The 19,980-nt window shown below is 38.6% G+C and overlaps 1 protein-coding gene across 2 annotated transcripts in view; it reads right to left on the bottom strand.

The window, feature by feature from the left end:
• Positions 1-19,980, bottom strand: part of LOC139218374 (DNA (cytosine-5)-methyltransferase 3A-like) — a 55,455-nt gene that overhangs the window by 17,277 nt on the left and 18,198 nt on the right. For both annotated transcript variants that reach the window (XM_070849933.1, XM_070849935.1), the window contains exons 4-7: positions 14,054-14,171; positions 13,679-13,716; positions 13,432-13,548; positions 265-468 (exon numbers count right to left, since the gene is read on the bottom strand). In XM_070849933.1, the coding sequence (XP_070706034.1) occupies positions 265-468; positions 13,432-13,548; positions 13,679-13,716; positions 14,054-14,171 (477 nt within the window). The remainder of the gene's footprint in view (positions 1-264; positions 469-13,431; positions 13,549-13,678; positions 13,717-14,053; positions 14,172-19,980) is intronic.

Below are 19,980 nucleotides of genomic sequence, written 5' to 3'. Positions count from 1 at the left end.
TCCTCACGTTGAGAGATTGTTGTTTCATTTCATACATCACTTTTTGTCTCCTCTACCAAATGTCGCTTTAAGCTAAATTAATTGGGTCAGTGTCAAAACGTTTATCAGTAATTGAGCTGTTTTGAGTGTTTTGTAGAATTCAATCAATCAATCAGTCAATCTTAATTTATATCCCAAGAAATAAAGAGCAGTTCAAGACCAAACTCTTTCATTAAGAGACCCAATGATTCAAAGTCATTCAAAAAGATAAACCAATAATATAACCTGGTACTCTACTTCGCTGGGTGTGGCCTGTTCTCCCCTGGCAACCGGCTCCGGCGTCACGGCGACCGTTGGAGAAGCGGGGTCTGTGTGTTGCTGTGAAGGTGGAGGGGCTGGACTGGCTGGCTCGTCCCCTTTATGAAAGTCACCCTCTGATAGGTCGTCCATCATGTTCATCTCTGCCTCTCTGTACGCCCGTCGCTCTGCCTGTGAGGGAGGGAGAGCGTTAAACGATGAGCAAGTACAGGAACCATTTCAATACTGTTTAAACCTGTGGCTATTAGACTCCATGTGAAATCAAAACCAGGTTAACTACACAAAACAATTAAAAGGCTACACAAGCAGGGCTTTTATCAGACTAGCACTCATGGTTGATAGTCAATAATTCCTGATGAAACCACATGGTCTCATTGAAAATGTACACATAAAGAAAATAAACAATAAATACAGCATGCTTAGTAACACAATGACTTTTATTTTCAGTGGTGACTATTCTTCTGGACTGTGTAAATTATTTGTTTAATTGCTGTGGGAAGAGTTCTTTGGCATTTTTGACCTCATTTCTACATGATTGCAAGTCAAACAAAATACCTTCTTAAGCTACTAACGCCTGCACTATTTGCCAGCACAACAGGATTCACCATTTATGGCTGACTTTTCGTCAAACTTTCCTTTGGGGAAAATGCCTCCACATACTCCGCATAGCATCCTCCACTGGCGCTGATACGATTAGATAAGAAATTACTCATTTAGCTCTCATACCGAGTAAAAAAAGAAAAACACATTTATTTGTACTATGGGGACTTTTGATGAGCATAAAAAACATCAGTCTATTAATCAGAAATACAAAATGCCACCCAAACAAATTCCCCCTTTTGGTTGCTATAAAAAGTGGTTGCAGGGAAGTGAAATTGAAAGACTGTGAAGCTGATAAGGAGACAGTTCAAGAGTAAACAATTAAAAAATGAATGACTAATGCACATGAGAAAGCAAAGTGATGGAAATATAAGTATATAGTATAGTATATTTATAGTACAAATGTATTTAGACATTTAAAACATGAATAAAATAAATGATTAAATGAAAATAAGAAATAACGGCTACAAAACATTGAAATTTAACCACTAATGAGGTAGTTTTTAAGTTATATTCAAAGATACAAACACTCTCAGCTGCTCTCAGTGTTATTCATAAAAACTATAAAAACTTACAACTATTTGCTCTTCTTAGATGCTACATTGCATCTTGTTGTACTAGTACCTACAGTGTGTAATGACAATAAAGCTCAATCTAATTGAATCTGATCTATATGAACAATCAAACTGTCTCAAGCAGAGCACTGTGTTTTAATTAGATGCCACACCATCATCAAACCTATCTGTTGTATGTGTCTAACCTTACTTGAAAAGAAGAGTTACAGGAAAAGTTTCAACACTAAATGGTCGACTTCTCACCTATCATATCAGCTGCAATCCTTCCTCACACTTACACACAGCATGTTAATGTCACTGATCATGCCTGACTTTCCGGTGGCTGCTGAGAGGCATCGTCCCCTCGTGTGTTGCTCATCTATCATGACCTTTTGTTTTATTCCTGTTGGTCCAGAGGCAACCACTGTCCTTTAAGGAGGTCCAATAATTGATGTTTTATGTGGGTCTTTCCAACTTATGTGGTCGCTGCTCTAGATCAAGGCCTTAGTGCCCCAGGCTGTAGGAACAATCCTTTAACTGTTCCTCTAAACAGGAAGTGAGTGGGGAGAATGGGTGCGGTGGGGAGGCAGTTCAGTGGGTTCAGCTCAGGAAGGAGAGCAAGACAGAGAGAACACAAAGCGAGGGAGAGGGAGCAAATAGTATTATATTATAAAACTGTGGAATATAATACAGACAGAAAGAAAGAGGAGCATATTTAGTAGCAGACAGAGAAAAGATGCAGGGCAGAGAACTTGGTTTTCAAGTTTTTCTTTATGCGAATCGAGGGTCTAGGGACAGAGGGTGTCGTATATTGTACAGACCTCACAGGCCTCTGAGGCAAACTGTGATTTGTGATTTTGAGCTATATAGATAAAATTTGACTTGATAACCCTCCATCAAACCACAACCTGTATTTACACCTCAGTTTCTGTGCAGACTAAACAAGCCAAATACAATAACACACATATGATAACATGTTAATTATCTCACCTTTGGCCAAAACCAAGCTAGCTGTTTCACTTTGTTTCAAGTCTATCTGCTAAGATAACCGGTGTAGTGGTATCCATTTCTGTATTCCTTTAATGTATCAAAAGTAAAAGTACTCATTAGGTGGCAGAAGGCCCCCTGCCTGAGTGTTAGATTACTGGATTTTATTGTGTGTATAAAGCATTTTAATGTTTCACCCGGCTGAGGTGAAGCTAGTTTATATACTGTTAGGTAGTTAAATCTGCATCATGCCTCATATTTTAGAATTTGATCGTTTGATTGTTTTGTGTGTAAAATCTTGAGTTTCAAAGTAACTAGTTCCCATAGTTGTGGCATAATTGTAATGGAGTAAAAGTACAGTAGTATTTCCCACTGAAATGTAGTAATATAAAGTAGCATAAAATGCAAGTGCAAGTGCCTCTAAACGGCACACAAGTACAGTACTACAGTAACCTCTGATCAACAGTAATAGCCATCATGTTCAAACAGACAAACCAAACAAAAAATTAAAGCTAAAAGTCACAGTGCTGCTGACATGGTTTGATTGACAAGTGATATCTGAGAAATCCGGTGTCGAAACACTGCAGCTGGAAGCATTCAAAAGTGCTTCAAATGAAACAGGTTTTAAAATAATCATGACCTCACTGATTACTACACAGCAAGACAGCGAGTGGCCCAGATGTAAAATCCCACAACTCCTCCACAGCATTTCCATGACCTAAAAACATTCTTCTTCTTTTTTGGCTTTAAATACGGATAGAAACAATACAGTTTCCACTCTAACTGGGCTAAGAACCACCATCCAGTGTAATATATGTGTGAAACAATTTTGGGGGAACACAACACAGAAAGAAAGAAGCACAGATGGGAAGAAGGGGAGGGATGATGGCATAAATTAAAGTGGAAGAGACGGTAAAAGTGAGAGTGTTGGATCGTGACAGTTCTCTCCTCTGTTTGACCCCGAGGTCACAAGGACACTCTTCTCAGCTCCTGTTGACCTTTGACCTCATAAAATCCTAATCAGCCTGTTACACGGATCATAGACAGACCACACATACAAACACACTGACATGCACACACACACACACACACACATACATACGTGCAGTGCAAGGGAAACTCCATATGTCGTCACTAGTTTCTAAAACATCTGGGATGCTTTGATTTTCTGTTGCTACAACTAAATGTCAGTGTGTCCCAATACATAGACTGCAAGAGTAACAGAGTGCAGTATGCTGAAACTGAACAAACTTCTCATAGCTAAATAAGATTTTCAAGCGTGCTGTCGATGGACACTACACTTCCACAATGCAATGCATAAAGGAAAAGAAGGAGCCGCTTACAGCTGGAAAACATTTGAAATAATTGTGGATGATAGTGACAGCTCAAGAAATATCTTGGAAAAGAAAACATAAGTATTAAATCTTAAGAAAGACATTTCCTGTCTATTTGTAAAGTTTATTTGGCAGTAATATACAAACTTGACAGTTTGATTGATGATTGCAATCATTTATATTGTATTGCCTTAAGTTTTTTTTTGTATAGGATATGTTCATCTAGTGTACTGTGATAATTAGTATGTAGTATATAGGCCTACTGTATAGAATCATTGTATATTGTAAATTGCAAATGATTACTTTTCCATTTTTAAGCTCTTTGGTTGTTGTTCTTGTAAAACAGCTGCTCTTGTACAGCTGCACTACGTTGGTTTTCCAGATATTTCTACTATTCATATATTTATGTGTGTTTTTTACATATTCTACATGTATGAATTTGTTACAGTAGCTGTGCAATCTAAAGTTAAGGTACATTACAGGAGAGAATCATCTTGGATTAAGGGAATTGCTCTATAGACACCAAACATCACAATAAAAACATAGATAAAGAAAAACAACCGAGCAAATTAGTCCTAATGCCATTCACTTGTCTTTTCTTATTTGTGTTACCATTGATTTAGGTGATAAACTGGATTAAGCTGGAATTACACAGAATTGAAGACATCTAACTACATTCTTATCAAATATTACTATTTGCTAAATTTTTCTGCAGCCGTTATTTGAATTTCACCTCATCTAATCTGCACTTGTTGTTGTGAAGGAAACTTGTTAATTTCTTACAGCATCTGGGCTGGATCATCTGACTCGTGTTGCTACTAGATATCAAAAAGTCAAAATCCTGCTCAGTGGATGAAACTGTGTTTGTTGCCTGGCAACATTAGCTGATTGAACAGTTCATCACGAAGCTTTGCTGCTTTCGGGGATGCAGATGACTCACTGATGACAGACCAATCCTATTCATCTGCTCAGGTTTCTATGGCAGCAACTCCGGCCCGAAAAAAACTGAAGGGTCACCATCATGCAGTCGAAAAGGGGTGCTTGAAAAACACAAACGCCTGCTGCTCTGGTGCATTATTGTACCACTTCAGTCTGATTATATTTGTCCTGTGGTAAAAGAATGGTTGATTGCATCATAAAACTGTAATTTTTTCAGGCGAATAAGACGATTTTAAATGCAGACATTTACAACAGTAGTACTCATAATGACCTCTAACATTTTTTGTTGGTGTGTCCTTTTGAATACTGAATTTATTTCTCTGAATATTCTGTACTGGAGCTGGAGAATGGAGCAGATTCACTGCAACGACTGAGATTTTAAATTACCTACTAACCTATAAAAAGTACAGTAATTAGGCTAGTTGGCAGGAAGTGTTCCACTCTGCAAGGCCTTATTCAGCGCTTCAACTTGTGCTATGGTGCAGAACAATTTATGGGTTGAACATTATCTCCCAAAGTTTATCACACTGCTATGTACTTTAAAATGTTGTGGTTGCTACTTGTTGGAGGCACTGAGCACCAAACTTCAAGCTGGTGTAGGTGATCAGTCTCAGGTAGGAAACAATATAAAAGCAATTAAAACTACTCGCAATAAGCAAAAGCAAACGCACTTTAACCTGTCCACCAACATGCTTGTATCATTTGTATCTGAATATAATACTCATTAATCCGCATTGATAAGTCACTGCTTCATTTGTCTGAACAGCCAATCAAAAGGCTCTCTTTTACAGACTCATTCAGCTGAATGGCTGTTTAATAAAGACTGACTAGAGCAAGGCCAAACAGATATTGTGCCAAAACAACGGATGGCTGATAGTGCCAACTGTTCCAACATCTCCAAAGCATAAAAAAGTCTAAACAATAGACAGTAAAAAAGAGCACGAAGCTTCCTGGTCTGAAAAGTGAAAAAGTGAATGGGATTAATAAAACTTCTTGGTATTGTAATGAGAAATTAAAGCACGCACCAACAACCAGCAGGAATGTGTGTTTTCATGTGAGGGACAAATAAAGGCAGGAAGACAGAGTGAGGTTGTAATGTTGAGAGTTACGACTTTGAACATTGGCGAACCCCGTGGCCTGGTCAGTGTTTTCACTCTTAGTGCCGCCCCCACGACCTCTGACACTTCACCCCCATGACCTGGCCAATGAGCCATTTCTTGAACCACGCCCCCTTTATGAGCGTGACTGACCCTGACCTCAAGATGAACCCGACATTGCTCCACACACACACACAAACACACAAAGTACAATCAAGAGAGCAGTTAAGACCCTCTCTGAAATTGTCAGCAGGCAACCCACCAAGTCACTGCTCTTTCATTAGCATTGATCACAGCCGTGGGACTTGTTCAAGGAAAACAATCAGTGGTTTTCCTTGAAGCGCTCCGGAGGTCTCTTATAACGAAAAGAACCAAACATCTGCCTGATGAATGTTTGAAGACAATACCAAAATGGTTGATTTGCGGATAATAATTTGGTGGCTTTTTTTGTTTTCCACTTATTAATATATTAGGAAGTCATTTACAGGCCTTTCCAGACAGTTGGAGACTGGGGAATGCTTTACACTACTAATTCAACCAAAGCAAACAGAAAAAATTACATTTTGCATTAAAGTTGATCAAACAATGCCCATCTGATGGCTGTTTAAGGACTGGACCAAACCTGATGTTAACACTGCAGCGTAACAAGTGATTGTTGATTCGCTGTTTACAAATAGAAACGTGGTGAATGGAAAAGTGGAAAAAGCTTCAAACTTTTCATTCAAACCTCTTAACCAGTATCAACAAGTGACCAGAAAAAAATAACAAAATTGCCTCTTGTGACAAACTACACAACAAGTGTCTGATGGCTGTTAAAAGACAATACAGCACTGATTTTAAGCCTACAGCATAACAGTTTGGTAGCTTGGTGATGTTTCATGCTTTTAACACATTTGTTGAGTGCTTCTCCGGTCAGTACAAGAGTGGAAAATGCATAAAAATGTTAATCCAACACCAAAGAATACCAAATCTGATGACCGTGCAGCTTACTGCTTTAGTGGTTTGGTATTAGGGCTGGGTGACATATTGATATGGATAGATACAGCAAGTCACACAGCAGAAAGAAACAACGCAACAAGTCACCAAAGTAGGCGCCCATTTCCAACCATAAACTCACGTTGTTGAAAAAGTTGAAAGAAATTCGCCAATCATATGGAGGTGATTTTGATATCACCTATCACCTATCATATCACCTTTGTCGCCATCATATGCTTTATATGTTAAACACAAATTAAGCACAGATTAAGACGGTATGCAAAATTTGCCGGTCTGAGCCAACCAAGAGAGGAAACACTACAAATCTTCTCCACTATTGAAAAGATCACATCCCAGAGACCACGCAGAAAGTATGAAAATGGACAGTTAAATGTTTACGTTATGTTATTCTATCTTTAATGTTAATAAATGATATTCTAAAGGCTAACTAATAAACCCTCTGGTTTCTTCAGGCTTCAGTTATTATCAGGATACACTTATAAAACATTATAAAAAGATACATTTAATCTAAAGATGATTAACAGAAGAAAAAAACTTTTATGCAACACTCTTGCTTATTTTTTAAACTTCCCTCTAATTTTTGCTTTTTTTCTTGCAAATAGCTGGATCACTGTATTTCTTTGGGAACCTGAAAAAAGTAAAAATGTCAGTCTTTGGTTATAGACATCACAACTGGTAGACATACTATATGCAACTACTGATGAGGGGTCACAAGCTGAGGCCCAAAAAGTCAAGTTATTAGCTGATATATTTGGACACGCAATTTTGTCAGAGTAGAGGATGTTAAGGGTTAAAAGGGTTATTAAGAATTAATTTGCATGTATTTGCTGCCAGTGGAGAAGTCGGAAACACTCTAAGCTCCTTTATTTCAGCTTTCTCAAAACAAACAAACAGTCAGCTTTAGACTCAGTTCAGTCAAACTCTATTTCAGATGTTTTACAACTGAGGTCACCTATGTGTTTAAGCATTTGGTATGAACCCACCAGTAAGCAATGAAAAACTGAATTAAACATCCTTTCACTTCAAGGAAACCTTGCTAGTAAGCATTAAAAGAAACTTCCCATGAAATATTGGTAACAGAAACAGCTTGTGTCACTTCTTGTTTTAAGAGAAAAGCTTAACACACTTCACACATTTGCATGCTCTGCAACACAAGCACACATGGAAAAGAAAAAAAGAAATTAAATCACTTACAGGCCGGACATGGCAGCTCTGTAACTGCAACCCTTCCTCCCTGGCTCTCTTTCTCTCTGTCATTTTCTTCGTCTGTCTCTCTCTACGACCTCCTCCTCCTCTTCCTCCTACACTTTCCTCTCTGCGTGTCTCCTCGCTGCACTCGCCCTTAGGGCTTCTTTACCCTCTCCCTCTCTGCTGATTGGCCCGCAGTGTAGTGTGTGATTTACTGACTCCTTCACCTAACAGATGTTTAGGTGAACTCCAACAACACGCACACGCACACACACGTACACACACACACACACACACATGCACAGTAAGTGGTGGTGCAGAGTTATGTCTGGTAACCCCAGGGTGATGATAACACACACACATATACAAATCCAAGCTAGGGTTCACATGTGTGTGTATTTCAAGCGTATACGTGCACTGGGGTCAAGGGTTAGGTAAGCCTCAGAGTTGACAAGGCAATAGGATGTGTAAGGGTCAGGACCTGACACACAAACACAGACACAGACTTACAGACAAAAGAGTACACACTACTATGAAATGCAGTGACACAGCGAGTCATATGAGACAGTTCAGAGTTACAAACAGGAAAACACTAACTCTTTTCAGTTGCATATCTGAGGCAGAAAAAAAGATGGAAAAAAAATACTGGTTGATTCTGGAAATGGGACTGAGCCTGAAACATTAATAAAACCAAAACAATGAGCTTGAAGAGGCTAAAAAAGATCATTTGGGTCCTTGTAAATGTAAATGAATACTGATTCAAATGTTTTACAGAGGGAATGTTACCATTCCCACTTATTGTGTTCCCAACATTGAGACAGACAGTGGTGTGCTCAGTGGGTAAATCTTGTGATGCACTCAACAAACGGCGGTTCTCTTGAAATCAAAGGGTTGAAATCTTCAAGCATGTATAAAAGAAAACAGTCACACGTAAAGGAGGAATGTGTAGTTTAGGCTGAAGCCTTTATTGGCTTGTAACTAGAGCTACAACGATTAGTCGATTATTCGCTAAGTGGATGGAAAGGACAATTTATTCTGCAAAAACATAAGCAAAAATGTCAAATGTTTTCTGGTTTTAGCCTCTCAAACGTGAGAACTTGCTTTATGAAACATTTGGGGTTTTGGTCACACAAAACAAACAATATGAAGATGTCGCCTTAGCTCCGGGAAATAATAAAGGGCATTTTTCCTTATTTTGGCATTTTTTATACAAATGATTAATTGATCAATCGGTACATCAATCATAAGTTGCAGCTGGTGGCAGTAATGAGTGCTGGCAGAAGGTTGAGAAGAAGACAACTCCTAGCTGAAGTAAACAAGGATGCAAACAATGCAGGTTTTAAAATATTCATATACAAAACAATCAGCTTCACAAATGTTTTATGAGGAAGGTAATTAATATCATACATTTGTTAGGTGAGAAACACTGAATGTAAACATACTGCAGAGTGCCTATTCTTGGGTTCATACGTCTATTATGCCTTCTGTCAGTCATTGCTGATTAGATCTTGTTACAGAAAGTGTACAGTGTGGTCCTGCACACTAGGTGGTTAGAGGTCAACACAAAGTCACACTTCCTGACTCAGAGTCAGATCAGCACAAAATTAGGTTAAGGCAGTGTTTTGTTTTTTTTTCTTAAAGAAAAAAAAAGGTACACCCTGTAATATGCAAAGCACACTACACCCCCACTCATTATTTATTTTCTTGGCTGTAACTTTAGACATTAAGTGAAAAGAGTTAAGTGAACATTTTTGCAAAATGGAAAAGACTTTGCAGCGTTACAAGGTTTCCTTCAGACAACACCGAGATGAGATATTGATGAGGGTGTTAACAGCTGGCTGCAGTTCAACTAACTGAAAAAGCACACTCACACACACACACACACACACACACACACACACACTTACACTCTCACACATACACATGCACAGGCGGAAACCTGGATCTGGTTAACCTCTGTCTCCGTCACTGATTTCACCCTGTTCGCTCTTTCTGTCAAACACACACATGCACACACACTTCTCTCTCAGTTTTTCTTTCTCTCCCTCACTTTGTCAATGTCCTTCTCCTTCCTTGCTTTACATCTAAGTTAAATCTCTCAGCTTTTTTCTTTCCCTTTCTTCTTCTATCTTCCTTCTTTTTCCTTGTCAAAACTTCTCTGTTCATTAATTTCCCTTCATTTTACTTTATCTGTCACAGTGGCCATTCTTCTTTAAGTATATTTTGCTCATAAAACTTCTGCACTTTTACCTCACTTACAGACTGCCCTTCTGTCTTTGTGCACTTCCTTCCATTATTTCCGACATACATTTGTGTCTGTGCTCCTATTTTCCTTTCTGCTCACTTCTGTTTACTTTATTGTTAAACTTCCTTCCTTTGTTTCCTTCTTTGACTCTTTCAAATTAATATAAAGTTATGAGACGAGCCTACCTTTTAGTCTCAATTTCTTTCACTACACTCATGCAAATGATTCACGGCTTGAGAGTAGGTGATGAGTCAGTAAGTGAGAGGATAATGCTGAAAGGAAGTCACACATGCTCTACGCCTCTCTCTTTCTCCAGCTGTCAGATGGCACAGACTGAAGACAAGCTGGCATCAGTTTGACCGACTAGAGCTTATGTGTCATTACACATGGTTCAAATACGCATGAAAGATTTGTTTTTTTAAACCATCATCTTTTTAAGTCGTCACAAGTCATGCAGATCTGCTGTTGGGGGTACATCAAATATAAAACAGTGTATACATTCTAAATATATTCAAATCTCAAAGGTCATGGGCATGAAAAAAATCCTGACAGTATATTATTATTATTAGACTGTGAGGCGTGTGTCCATTAAACACAGACTACAGCAGAGCTAGTTCAAACAAGAGAAAGAGTGAAACTGCAGCCACTCAGCTGGTCTTCAAGCCTCCTCCGTCTCTCTTCCTCTCACACACTCTTGATTTACTTCACACTCTCACATCCTTGTGTGCTTCCGTCAGCCTGTCTGTCAATCAACCTGAATGACTTTCTCTCTCCCTATCATGACCACATAAACATCCTGTCTCTCTCAGTCATGCTGTCATTCATTTTTACATTTTCCTCATACACGCACTTTCTTGCAGCTACAGACATTCACTCATACACACTCCCACTCTAGGTTACAGGATAGCAGCACAGTATTCTCTGCACTGTGTTGTATTATGCTTTCTATACATACATATGAGCCACATATCAATATGTTAAGTGTATGCATGTGGTAAAATCTTTTTTAGCAATATTTGGAGGCATATTTCTGGCAACCTGGTGAATCTAAGTCTAATATTCATTCTCTTTTAGCTCTGTTTTTGGTCTCCACCAATTCCGGAGGGAAATATCTTCCCACTATCTACTGTTTGGTGCTGAGAGATCGCATACAAAGTTTTTAGAGGTTTGAGTGAAAACAGAGCTATGTTGATAAGATAAGGTTATGAGTGAGGATAAGTTGAGAGTGAAGAAAAACAAAACCATGGGTCAAGAAACTATAAAGTTTTGTAGAACTGATGGGAAAAAATTGAGGTTTGAGAAGTCAGACCTCTGTTTTGTTTTCCTTTTAATGCAGAAAATAAGCTCTGTGGCAAACTAAACTTAATGACACACTGAAAAAAAAAGCTATGATTGTAAAATACTATAAATTGATAAATCTACAAGTTGGAAAGAGTTCGAACTGTTTGTAAGAGAGCGAGTATAAACACAACTAGAGGCTGTGCAAAACAACTGGAGGCTGAGTGTTTGTGTTCAGCGTAACCTCCCCAACAAGTAGTCTTATTCAGTCACTTGTTAGCAGCCACCTTTTCTTAGACACATGAAAGCTTTAAAGAGTCAACAGTGGGGTATTTACTGATGTATTCTATGTCATAGAAGATAATGTGAAAACCTCTTTAACTTGTGTGGTATTGCTGCCAGTCTGATCTCTATGATACACATTGTCACAATAGCAAGTAACCTTCAAGCCACAATAGGCCGAGCGCACATGACACATCTCAATTTCCCACTAAGGTGAGTCAGCTGTTATACCCTAGCAGCACATGTTTCAGTTGACAGTGTATAAATATTGGTTAGCCGCAACCAGGATTTTAGAAATATTGAATTCCTCCAGCCGAGCCTCACCCTCTTAAAAAAGTTTTGACTAGCCACCAACCAAACTGTCATGTCATATCATGAGCTTTAAATAAATGTAATTTGGGTTGAAATCCCTAAATAAATTAAATGCATTGAGTTTTGGCCTAAAAATAAGATATTTAGTTTTATCAGAGCCACACAAATATCAGAATCAGCCTATAAAACTACAATATGTGTAATATATGAATGTGTACTCCACTTGATGACATGAAACCCAACAGATTTCCAGAAATTACTGAGAACATGACCTACATGCCTTGGTTAGAAAGTGGTAAAATGTACCACTGGTGCACTTTAGGGCAATGCATGTCAAAATCAACCACAGTTGAATTATTTTAAAAGGACAAATGGTGCATGACAGGGACTTGCAGCCACTGAAGGGCAAAGCACTGTTTTCATTTCAATGGCACTTCACTTTGTTGATTGTTGAGTAAATGTCACTGTGAAAGCCAAAAGAACACAGATCCTCTTTCACCAGCCAACTGTGTGTCTGTATGAAAGGAAACTCCACTCCCTTCCAGTGTCAACAAATAAAGTCTACAGAGTAAAGCAAGGCGGAAAGACTGCAAATCAAAAGTGTGTGATGTAGACTAAAAAATAACAAAAAGTAAAAGTTCAACTAAAGATGATGACAGTGTGGACAAAAATATATTCAGATGTCAGTGGTTAATTTTTTTTGGCAAAGTATTTACAGTTTGATTCAAAACAGACAACAAATATAGGCTATGGCTAACACTGGTTAAATGGGCCTCGCTTCTTTTTGACAATATTATAAAAAATCTTCAGTAGTTCATTTTTATGACTGCTCTCTCATTTTATTTGAGTCAAATAAACATTTAACCAACAGCATATATTGACTTGATATCCCTAATCACGACAACATCTTTAGCAATAATACCATGAAGTGCACTAAGCACAGTGCACTTCTGTTGTTAAGGCAGATTTAATTTTCCCCTTTACTTAACTACTCAGTACTTCACAGAGCAAATCACAGCTAAATTTTTACTGTATTTTGGTTTCTTTACAATACAAATCACCAATCTACACTTGGTTACAGCTTACAAATCCTATCTGCAGATATGTAGGGCAAAGTATTCCAAAATCAAAATGAGATCTACAGAGTTTACGCTGGAATTGTCTGTCTGAAGTATTCATATTTTTTCAAACCAGCACTTTTGGTTCTGACTGATGTGTTAACTTATTCTATTCTGATTGCTCTGATTGCTCCATAGAAAATAAAATCCTCCACGTTGCCATATCTATAAATTCACACAGACAGAGACCTGTTTCTCTCCCACCTCCATCTTCCAGCGGCTGAGCCATTCCTCTCTCTGTCTCCTGCTGATGTAGTATGGATCTCCAGCCTGGAAAGTCACTCTGGGGACTGGCCTCCTCCGCAGCCTCCCAGTCTCAACCTGCACACATACAAAAAGCTTGTTATATTCTTACCTTTACATCTACGTGTACTATGAGAGTGGTTTTTCTTCATTTTTGGTTGTAAAATAAAAAACCCACCAGAAGTAGGGTAGCAACTGGTTTTCTCACCTCTCTGGGGGAGTCGCAGTTTCTGTCATCTGGCTCGTCTGCAGGAGAAGAAAAGTTACAGGAAATGGCCCATTTGTACACATTTAACAAGAGCTTTAATGGGGAGGTAAAGTCATGGTTTTCATCATTTTGTCCTGGCATCCATATCTAAAGTCGAAATGCCCTCAAACACTGCAATCTGGAAGGTATTTGACTACTAAAGTTTGAGGTAAAATGACAACTAGTCCTCTTGATAAGCCTCTCATATGTCAGCAAGTTAGCTGTTGCGTACTGTTCTTAAATCAAAATCTTCTATAGATAAATCTGAACTACTGTCTACTGTAAATGGGCAAAGTCATATTATAAGAATGATATGACTTTTTATTAAATCTATACCCTTATTCTTCTGAGTTTGCTCTAGTTTCCGACGGCCGCGCTTCTTGCGAGGAGAGGGCTCCAGCTCCTCAGGCGGGGTTGGGGGGGCGTTTGCACAAGGGTCAGAGGTCGCCATCTCCTGGGAAACAAATGGAGCACAGTCTAGGTCTGAGAAAACTGCTGCTGGCCCTTGTCTAGACTCATCAAAGGACTCCGCAGACATAATAACCATACACACACATGAACAGGCGTTATACGCGCACACATACACACAGATACACATTGTGTACGCACACAATCAAAGAGCTACTGCAATACACACGCATACCTGTTAGTCTGCCCTTGTTAGTACAATGCAGAGCAGGTATGTCTGCATAGGATCAGTATAATAAACACTGCCAGCTCCCATTAATGCACACAAACACACACACTCATAGGATGAGAAGGGGAGCAGTATTGATGTCATTAACAGAGCTGATGATTAATAAGCACATGTGGGAGAAACGCTTGTGTGAAATGGTACTACCTCCTTAAAAAATTAAGTGAAAATGACATTTAATGTAAAATAACCTAAAGCATAACAATGGAAAATACCAGAATACTTACATTTTCAACTACATTAGTATTGAAATTGCACTGCAAAAATATTGAGATGACAGGTAAATGGTTTGTTTAATTATTCTCTCAAACAATCTCCTGTGTATAATCCTGTCTCTAATGCACACTGGCTTATCCATTAGCTCACCAGCATTAATGATGCTAAAGTCTGATCATGTGTCCTTTCTAAAAGGCCAGCAGGATTTTTATGTGTGTGTTGCTAACAGGCGGACAGATTTTATAGATTGGTAGTTAGAAAATGGAGAGCAGGGGTGAATGTCAAACTCAAAGGCTACACTAACGCTAGCTAGCTGTAACAAGCCCACAAAGGCTGTAATGAGCAGGTGAGAAGGCCTGTAAAAGGCTCAGAACACAAAAGGTGACTAAAAGGGCCTGAGGGCAAGCTTAACTGCAACAGCACACACTTTTAACGCTGGGTACTTAAACAGGAACAGGGTTTTGTTACATCGGTGGATTTTTGGTGGCTCAAAGGCCTTTTAATGCCCAAAACATCCCACCATAGAAAAAAAATGTATATTTTTGCATTAATTTGTGCTCCCTCTCTTGTAAAACTATAGCAAACGGCTGTGTGCATGTATAAGGCAAATTCATTTTCTTACTGCATCATTCCAGTTCTCAAAGATAATGTGACATTGAGATCCAAAAGGCAACTGGTAACTGCTTTATCACAGCGGTCTTCATACAGATGAGTTTATCACTGACAATACTGCACTATAATACATGGTTGGCAGCAGATAATACTTTAATAGTCCAAAAATGTTAGTAGAGAAAGTGCATATTTGAAAAGCAACAGTTCCACCTTAGATTTGGACAAAACATTGTAAGATGAACTGCTAACATGAAAGCAAAGAGATATGACTGGAAAAATGACAAAGATATTTCTGTTTATAGCATTTCATAGACTCCATGTAAAAGACACATTGAAAATTAAATAAATCAAAACAGTCAACTAAATTCAACCACTTAAGTCAAGTGGTTGAAATCAGTGTAAAACTTGCTATGTAAAAATAAACCAGGTGCTTTGTTATAAATTAGCTCAAATGAATTTTAAAACTGTGCGCACAAAACAATTAAAATCATGGCATGAATTAACAGAGATGAAAGTAATATGTTTCTTAAATTAGATTAAACTTGAATTAAAATGGGTGCACCAGCATCAATCTGGTGCACATGCAATACCATCACATGCCCTTGATGTGAACACATGGACTTAACATTTATTGAAGCTGCATTAAGCAATTTTTAACATTAGGAGGCAACAATATTCTGACACTACATCAGCCCCTACAGCTAACTTTTAAGCAAACAACTGACTACTTACACATTCAGCAGAAACAGAGGAATCTGGACTTGCAGTCATCTTTTTGGCCACATGTCGAATGTAAATCCAATTCAGGCCTGGTTTGGTCCACCAACTCCTGAGAAAAATATCTGGATGTCTTAGGATTGCTATATATTCGACGCTCTTCAGCCATTTCGCCTCTCCGCCATTTTGCGCTAAACAGGAAGTGTACTATCGGCTTGTGTGAGCCGGTTGTACACTTCCTTTTGTGAGAGCAGGTGCATTTGTTGGGTTTCGTTTAAGCAGGTGAACCAAAACTATGACCTGAATGCGGCTGCAGGATGCAGACTACAGTGCTGATTCATATTAAAGGGAGTCATTTGATCCAATGTGACTGTCAAAGAAATTGCTTAATGCAGCTTTAACGTTGTACTGACAGAATTTCACTTAGAGATATGAAAATGTAAAGCACAAGCACGACCAGTCCCTTGAGACAAACAAGCCCTACGTGCACCAAACTGAAAGTCATAATTAGGTTTAAACTCAAACACAAAGACAGTGCGTCCTACATGCACACTGGTGGTTTGTGTTGTCTTTCACCTTTTCAAAAAACTTGCTGACCTGCACTTCCTCTTCTGTCAGCATCTAACCTTGATCTTGAATGACAGACAGTGTGGAAAGTACCTGACTTTTCAGAATCTAACCTAAGCTGTTTACACAATATGCTGCAGCAAACCAACCAGCCGAAGCCAAGTTTTAGGTTGGATGAAACTCTGATGATACCCATTACAGGATGTGGCAAACAATAAAACAATAGTGCGCCAAAAATAAGCATTCGCACCAACCTAATATGGCCAATAAATACATGGAAGGGAAACATGTATTGTAGCAGTTACCAATATCGGTATGACAGATGGAGGTAACGCAGGTGCACTGAAATATATGCACAGCAGGCAGTTTCATATTTCAGTTATTATTAGTAGCTCACATTACAGCAGCTGTATGATTTGGAAAAGTGTCCAAACTGAACATGCCTCAGCTTTAGCCTTGATATTGATATCTTCTTCTTCATCTTCAACCTCAAGACTTCTTATGTGGTTTTATTATATTTCCTTTGTTTATTTCAGTTTTGCTAGCTAACGCTTGTTATTACTAGAGATAGCTACTGTGGCCATGTTGCCCAAAGCAGCTATCTCTAGTTGGAAGATAAACTGACATTTCAAACTAACTAAGTTATTTCTCAAACGCAAATAAAATGACAATGCTGGCAACATTAGCTAACAGCGGTAAAAAAATCACAAACAAGTTAATCCCGGAAACATTTAGTTTCTGTAAAGGTTACAATCTCTAAGGATTATGTTTTTCTGTTTAGACACTCAACTCAACAACACTCTAAAACTAATGCAGTAGCATATAACAGTCCAGTATTAAAGTCTCCCTTCATGAAGGTTATAATATTAAGCGTTTACTGTGTGGTCCTTTTGGAGGCTGCAGTTTGTGGTGCTGTTGAATTGTTTCTATGAGGGCTGCAACTACTCTATAGTTATTATCTATAAATGATTTTATAGTGAAAAGTGCCCCCTATAATTTCCCACAGCGCACTGTAGTATTTTTAAATAGCATGTTTTGTCTAATCAATAGTCCCAAGCACAAAGACATTACGTATACTGTCATGCATGGCAAAGAAACACATAGAATTCTCACATTTAAGAAGCTGTAACCATCAAATGTCTGGCATTTCTGTCTAAAGCACGGACTAAAACTATTTTGATTCTGTCAAATTGACTGATTAATTGCAGCTTTAGTTGCTGTTATGTCAACCAGGGTAAAACAAACAAGAGAAACACCTCTGCAATACAATTCATCAATGCTAACTGATTTCTCAGTTAAATGACTCTGGATGTCCAGATTAAACTAGTGATTTATTTAAAGTGTTTTGCATTGTTTGCAGTAATCTTTCTTCCTCTCCAAACTGAATTTATATGATCTGTTAGGGAATTAGTTTAAGTAAATTAATGTGGGACCTCAACACGAGCTGAACACTTTCAGCAAAGTCATGACACTTTCTGTCAAACATTGCAAACACGACCACAATGGGTGCAAAATTGAAAACACCAAAAGAAACCACACTAAGCTGCACTTCAAATCGAAAGCTCTGGTTATCAATTCATGCTTAGTCCAAGTTAAGACCTGAGGTTTTACATGACATGTCTAGTAATTATAGTTTAGCTATAAAATCTTGTTATTACAGCGCATGAAAAGTTTCATTATTCATATCAGTTGACATCATCTGACGGTTGCCATGACGGGATTTTCATATGAAAGCATAACATCAAAGTTAGGAGAGGTGCCAATGTATCTCTTTAGTCCTATTGTACTTCAAACTACTCCAAAATGTTTAAGCAAAAGCCACAAGCACAACACACACAAATGCATAAAAACCCACCAGCTGCTCCGCACATGGTTCCGGCGGCAAAGAAAAGAAAAATGAGGAAGAAAGGAAATACAAAAAAGGAAGTGACCGACACTTACCTAAACTTAAACTAAACAGCAGCCAGTAAAAATAAGAAGCAATGAGTGTGAAAGGAAAAAGAAACAAGGTGAAGGGTTGAAATAGTTAAGGACCATGAAGCTAATCCACTTATCCATGAAAGTATCATCATTACTGTGATAATATGTGGTCAGAGTAGTGTATTTGTGTGAATGTGTGTGTTTGTGTGTGTGTAATTACTTGTGATGGAGGTGAACGAGTGAGTGACGGAGAGAAGCGAAGGAGACAGAGGAAAGAGAGTGAGGCTCCCTCCCCCTCTGCTCTCTATAGTTAGTGTCACTCACAGCTCCACCCTGAGCTGAGCTCCACACAATGGCTCTATTCCTGGATACACTCCTCCGTCTGTGTGTGTGTGTGTGTGTGTGTGTGTGTGTGAGAGAGAGAGAGGGTTAATGGATGACATACTGTTCGCTGGGAAAGAGGCTTCTATCATCAGTATGTTCCACGAATGCTGCATGTGATAATACTGCTGTAGTATGGTGGTATTATATAGTGACCATTACCTTTTATGACAACTAATTCCTTTCTTTATTACTACTATTACATATTACTATTACTACTATTACGTATTACTGCTACTCCAACTTCTGCTACAAGTTTAATACTTCTACTATTAAACAACTAAAGCTACTTATATTGTTGTATTGCTACTATGATTACTACTACAACTACTATTATACTACTACCAATACTGCTACAACTACCAATTCTACTATTAAATTCCTACCACTACTGCAACTACTACCGCTATGAATATCACTACTTTTACTGCTACTGCATTTACTCTAACTTACTTTTCCTACTATTACTGTTATCACTAGTATTACTACCATTACCACTACATTACTGCCACTATTACTGCTACTTGTGCTACAACTAACACAACTGTTATGTGCAATGTGTGTGTGTGTTTGTAAGTGTGTTGCAGGACCCACATTAATCCTGCCTACCTTGTCAGAGCTCAGACATCAAAGCATGATCAGACCTGCTCTCCGGTACACATGAATGTGTACACACACACACACACACACACACACACTTTCACAGTAGTTCACTCATTCACTCAGTATTCTCTTCTGTCTGTCATTGTTTGATCAGCAATATTGACTTGCTGATTCGACCAGAGAGTTCAGTCAGTACAAAGACACACACACTCACACACCCACCCACACACACACACACACACACACACAAGGTGAGCGATAAGAGAATGAATGGGGAGAGAAATATGGAGAAGAGGAGCAGCCAAAAGACCTGAAGTCATTGAGAATGAAGAAATATACAATATGGTGTCATTACAGTAATGATGCAGCTTGGTAACATCACAGCTTATTAGTGCTGGCCAAGAGGTGATTGGAAGGTTGCCAGTTCAAACCCCACATCAAGCTCACACAGAGGAGGTACCATGTTCACCTTGAGTAAAAGTAACAGCACCCAGTTACGAACTTGGGACTAAGAACAATATGCAAACTTTACTAACATTTGATCACAAGCATG

The sequence above is a fragment of the Pempheris klunzingeri genome, chromosome 18 (assembly GCF_042242105.1).
Source record: "Pempheris klunzingeri isolate RE-2024b chromosome 18, fPemKlu1.hap1, whole genome shotgun sequence".
Taxonomy (NCBI): domain Eukaryota; kingdom Metazoa; phylum Chordata; class Actinopteri; order Acropomatiformes; family Pempheridae; genus Pempheris; species Pempheris klunzingeri.
This window is presented reverse-complemented; position numbering and strand designations above follow the sequence as displayed.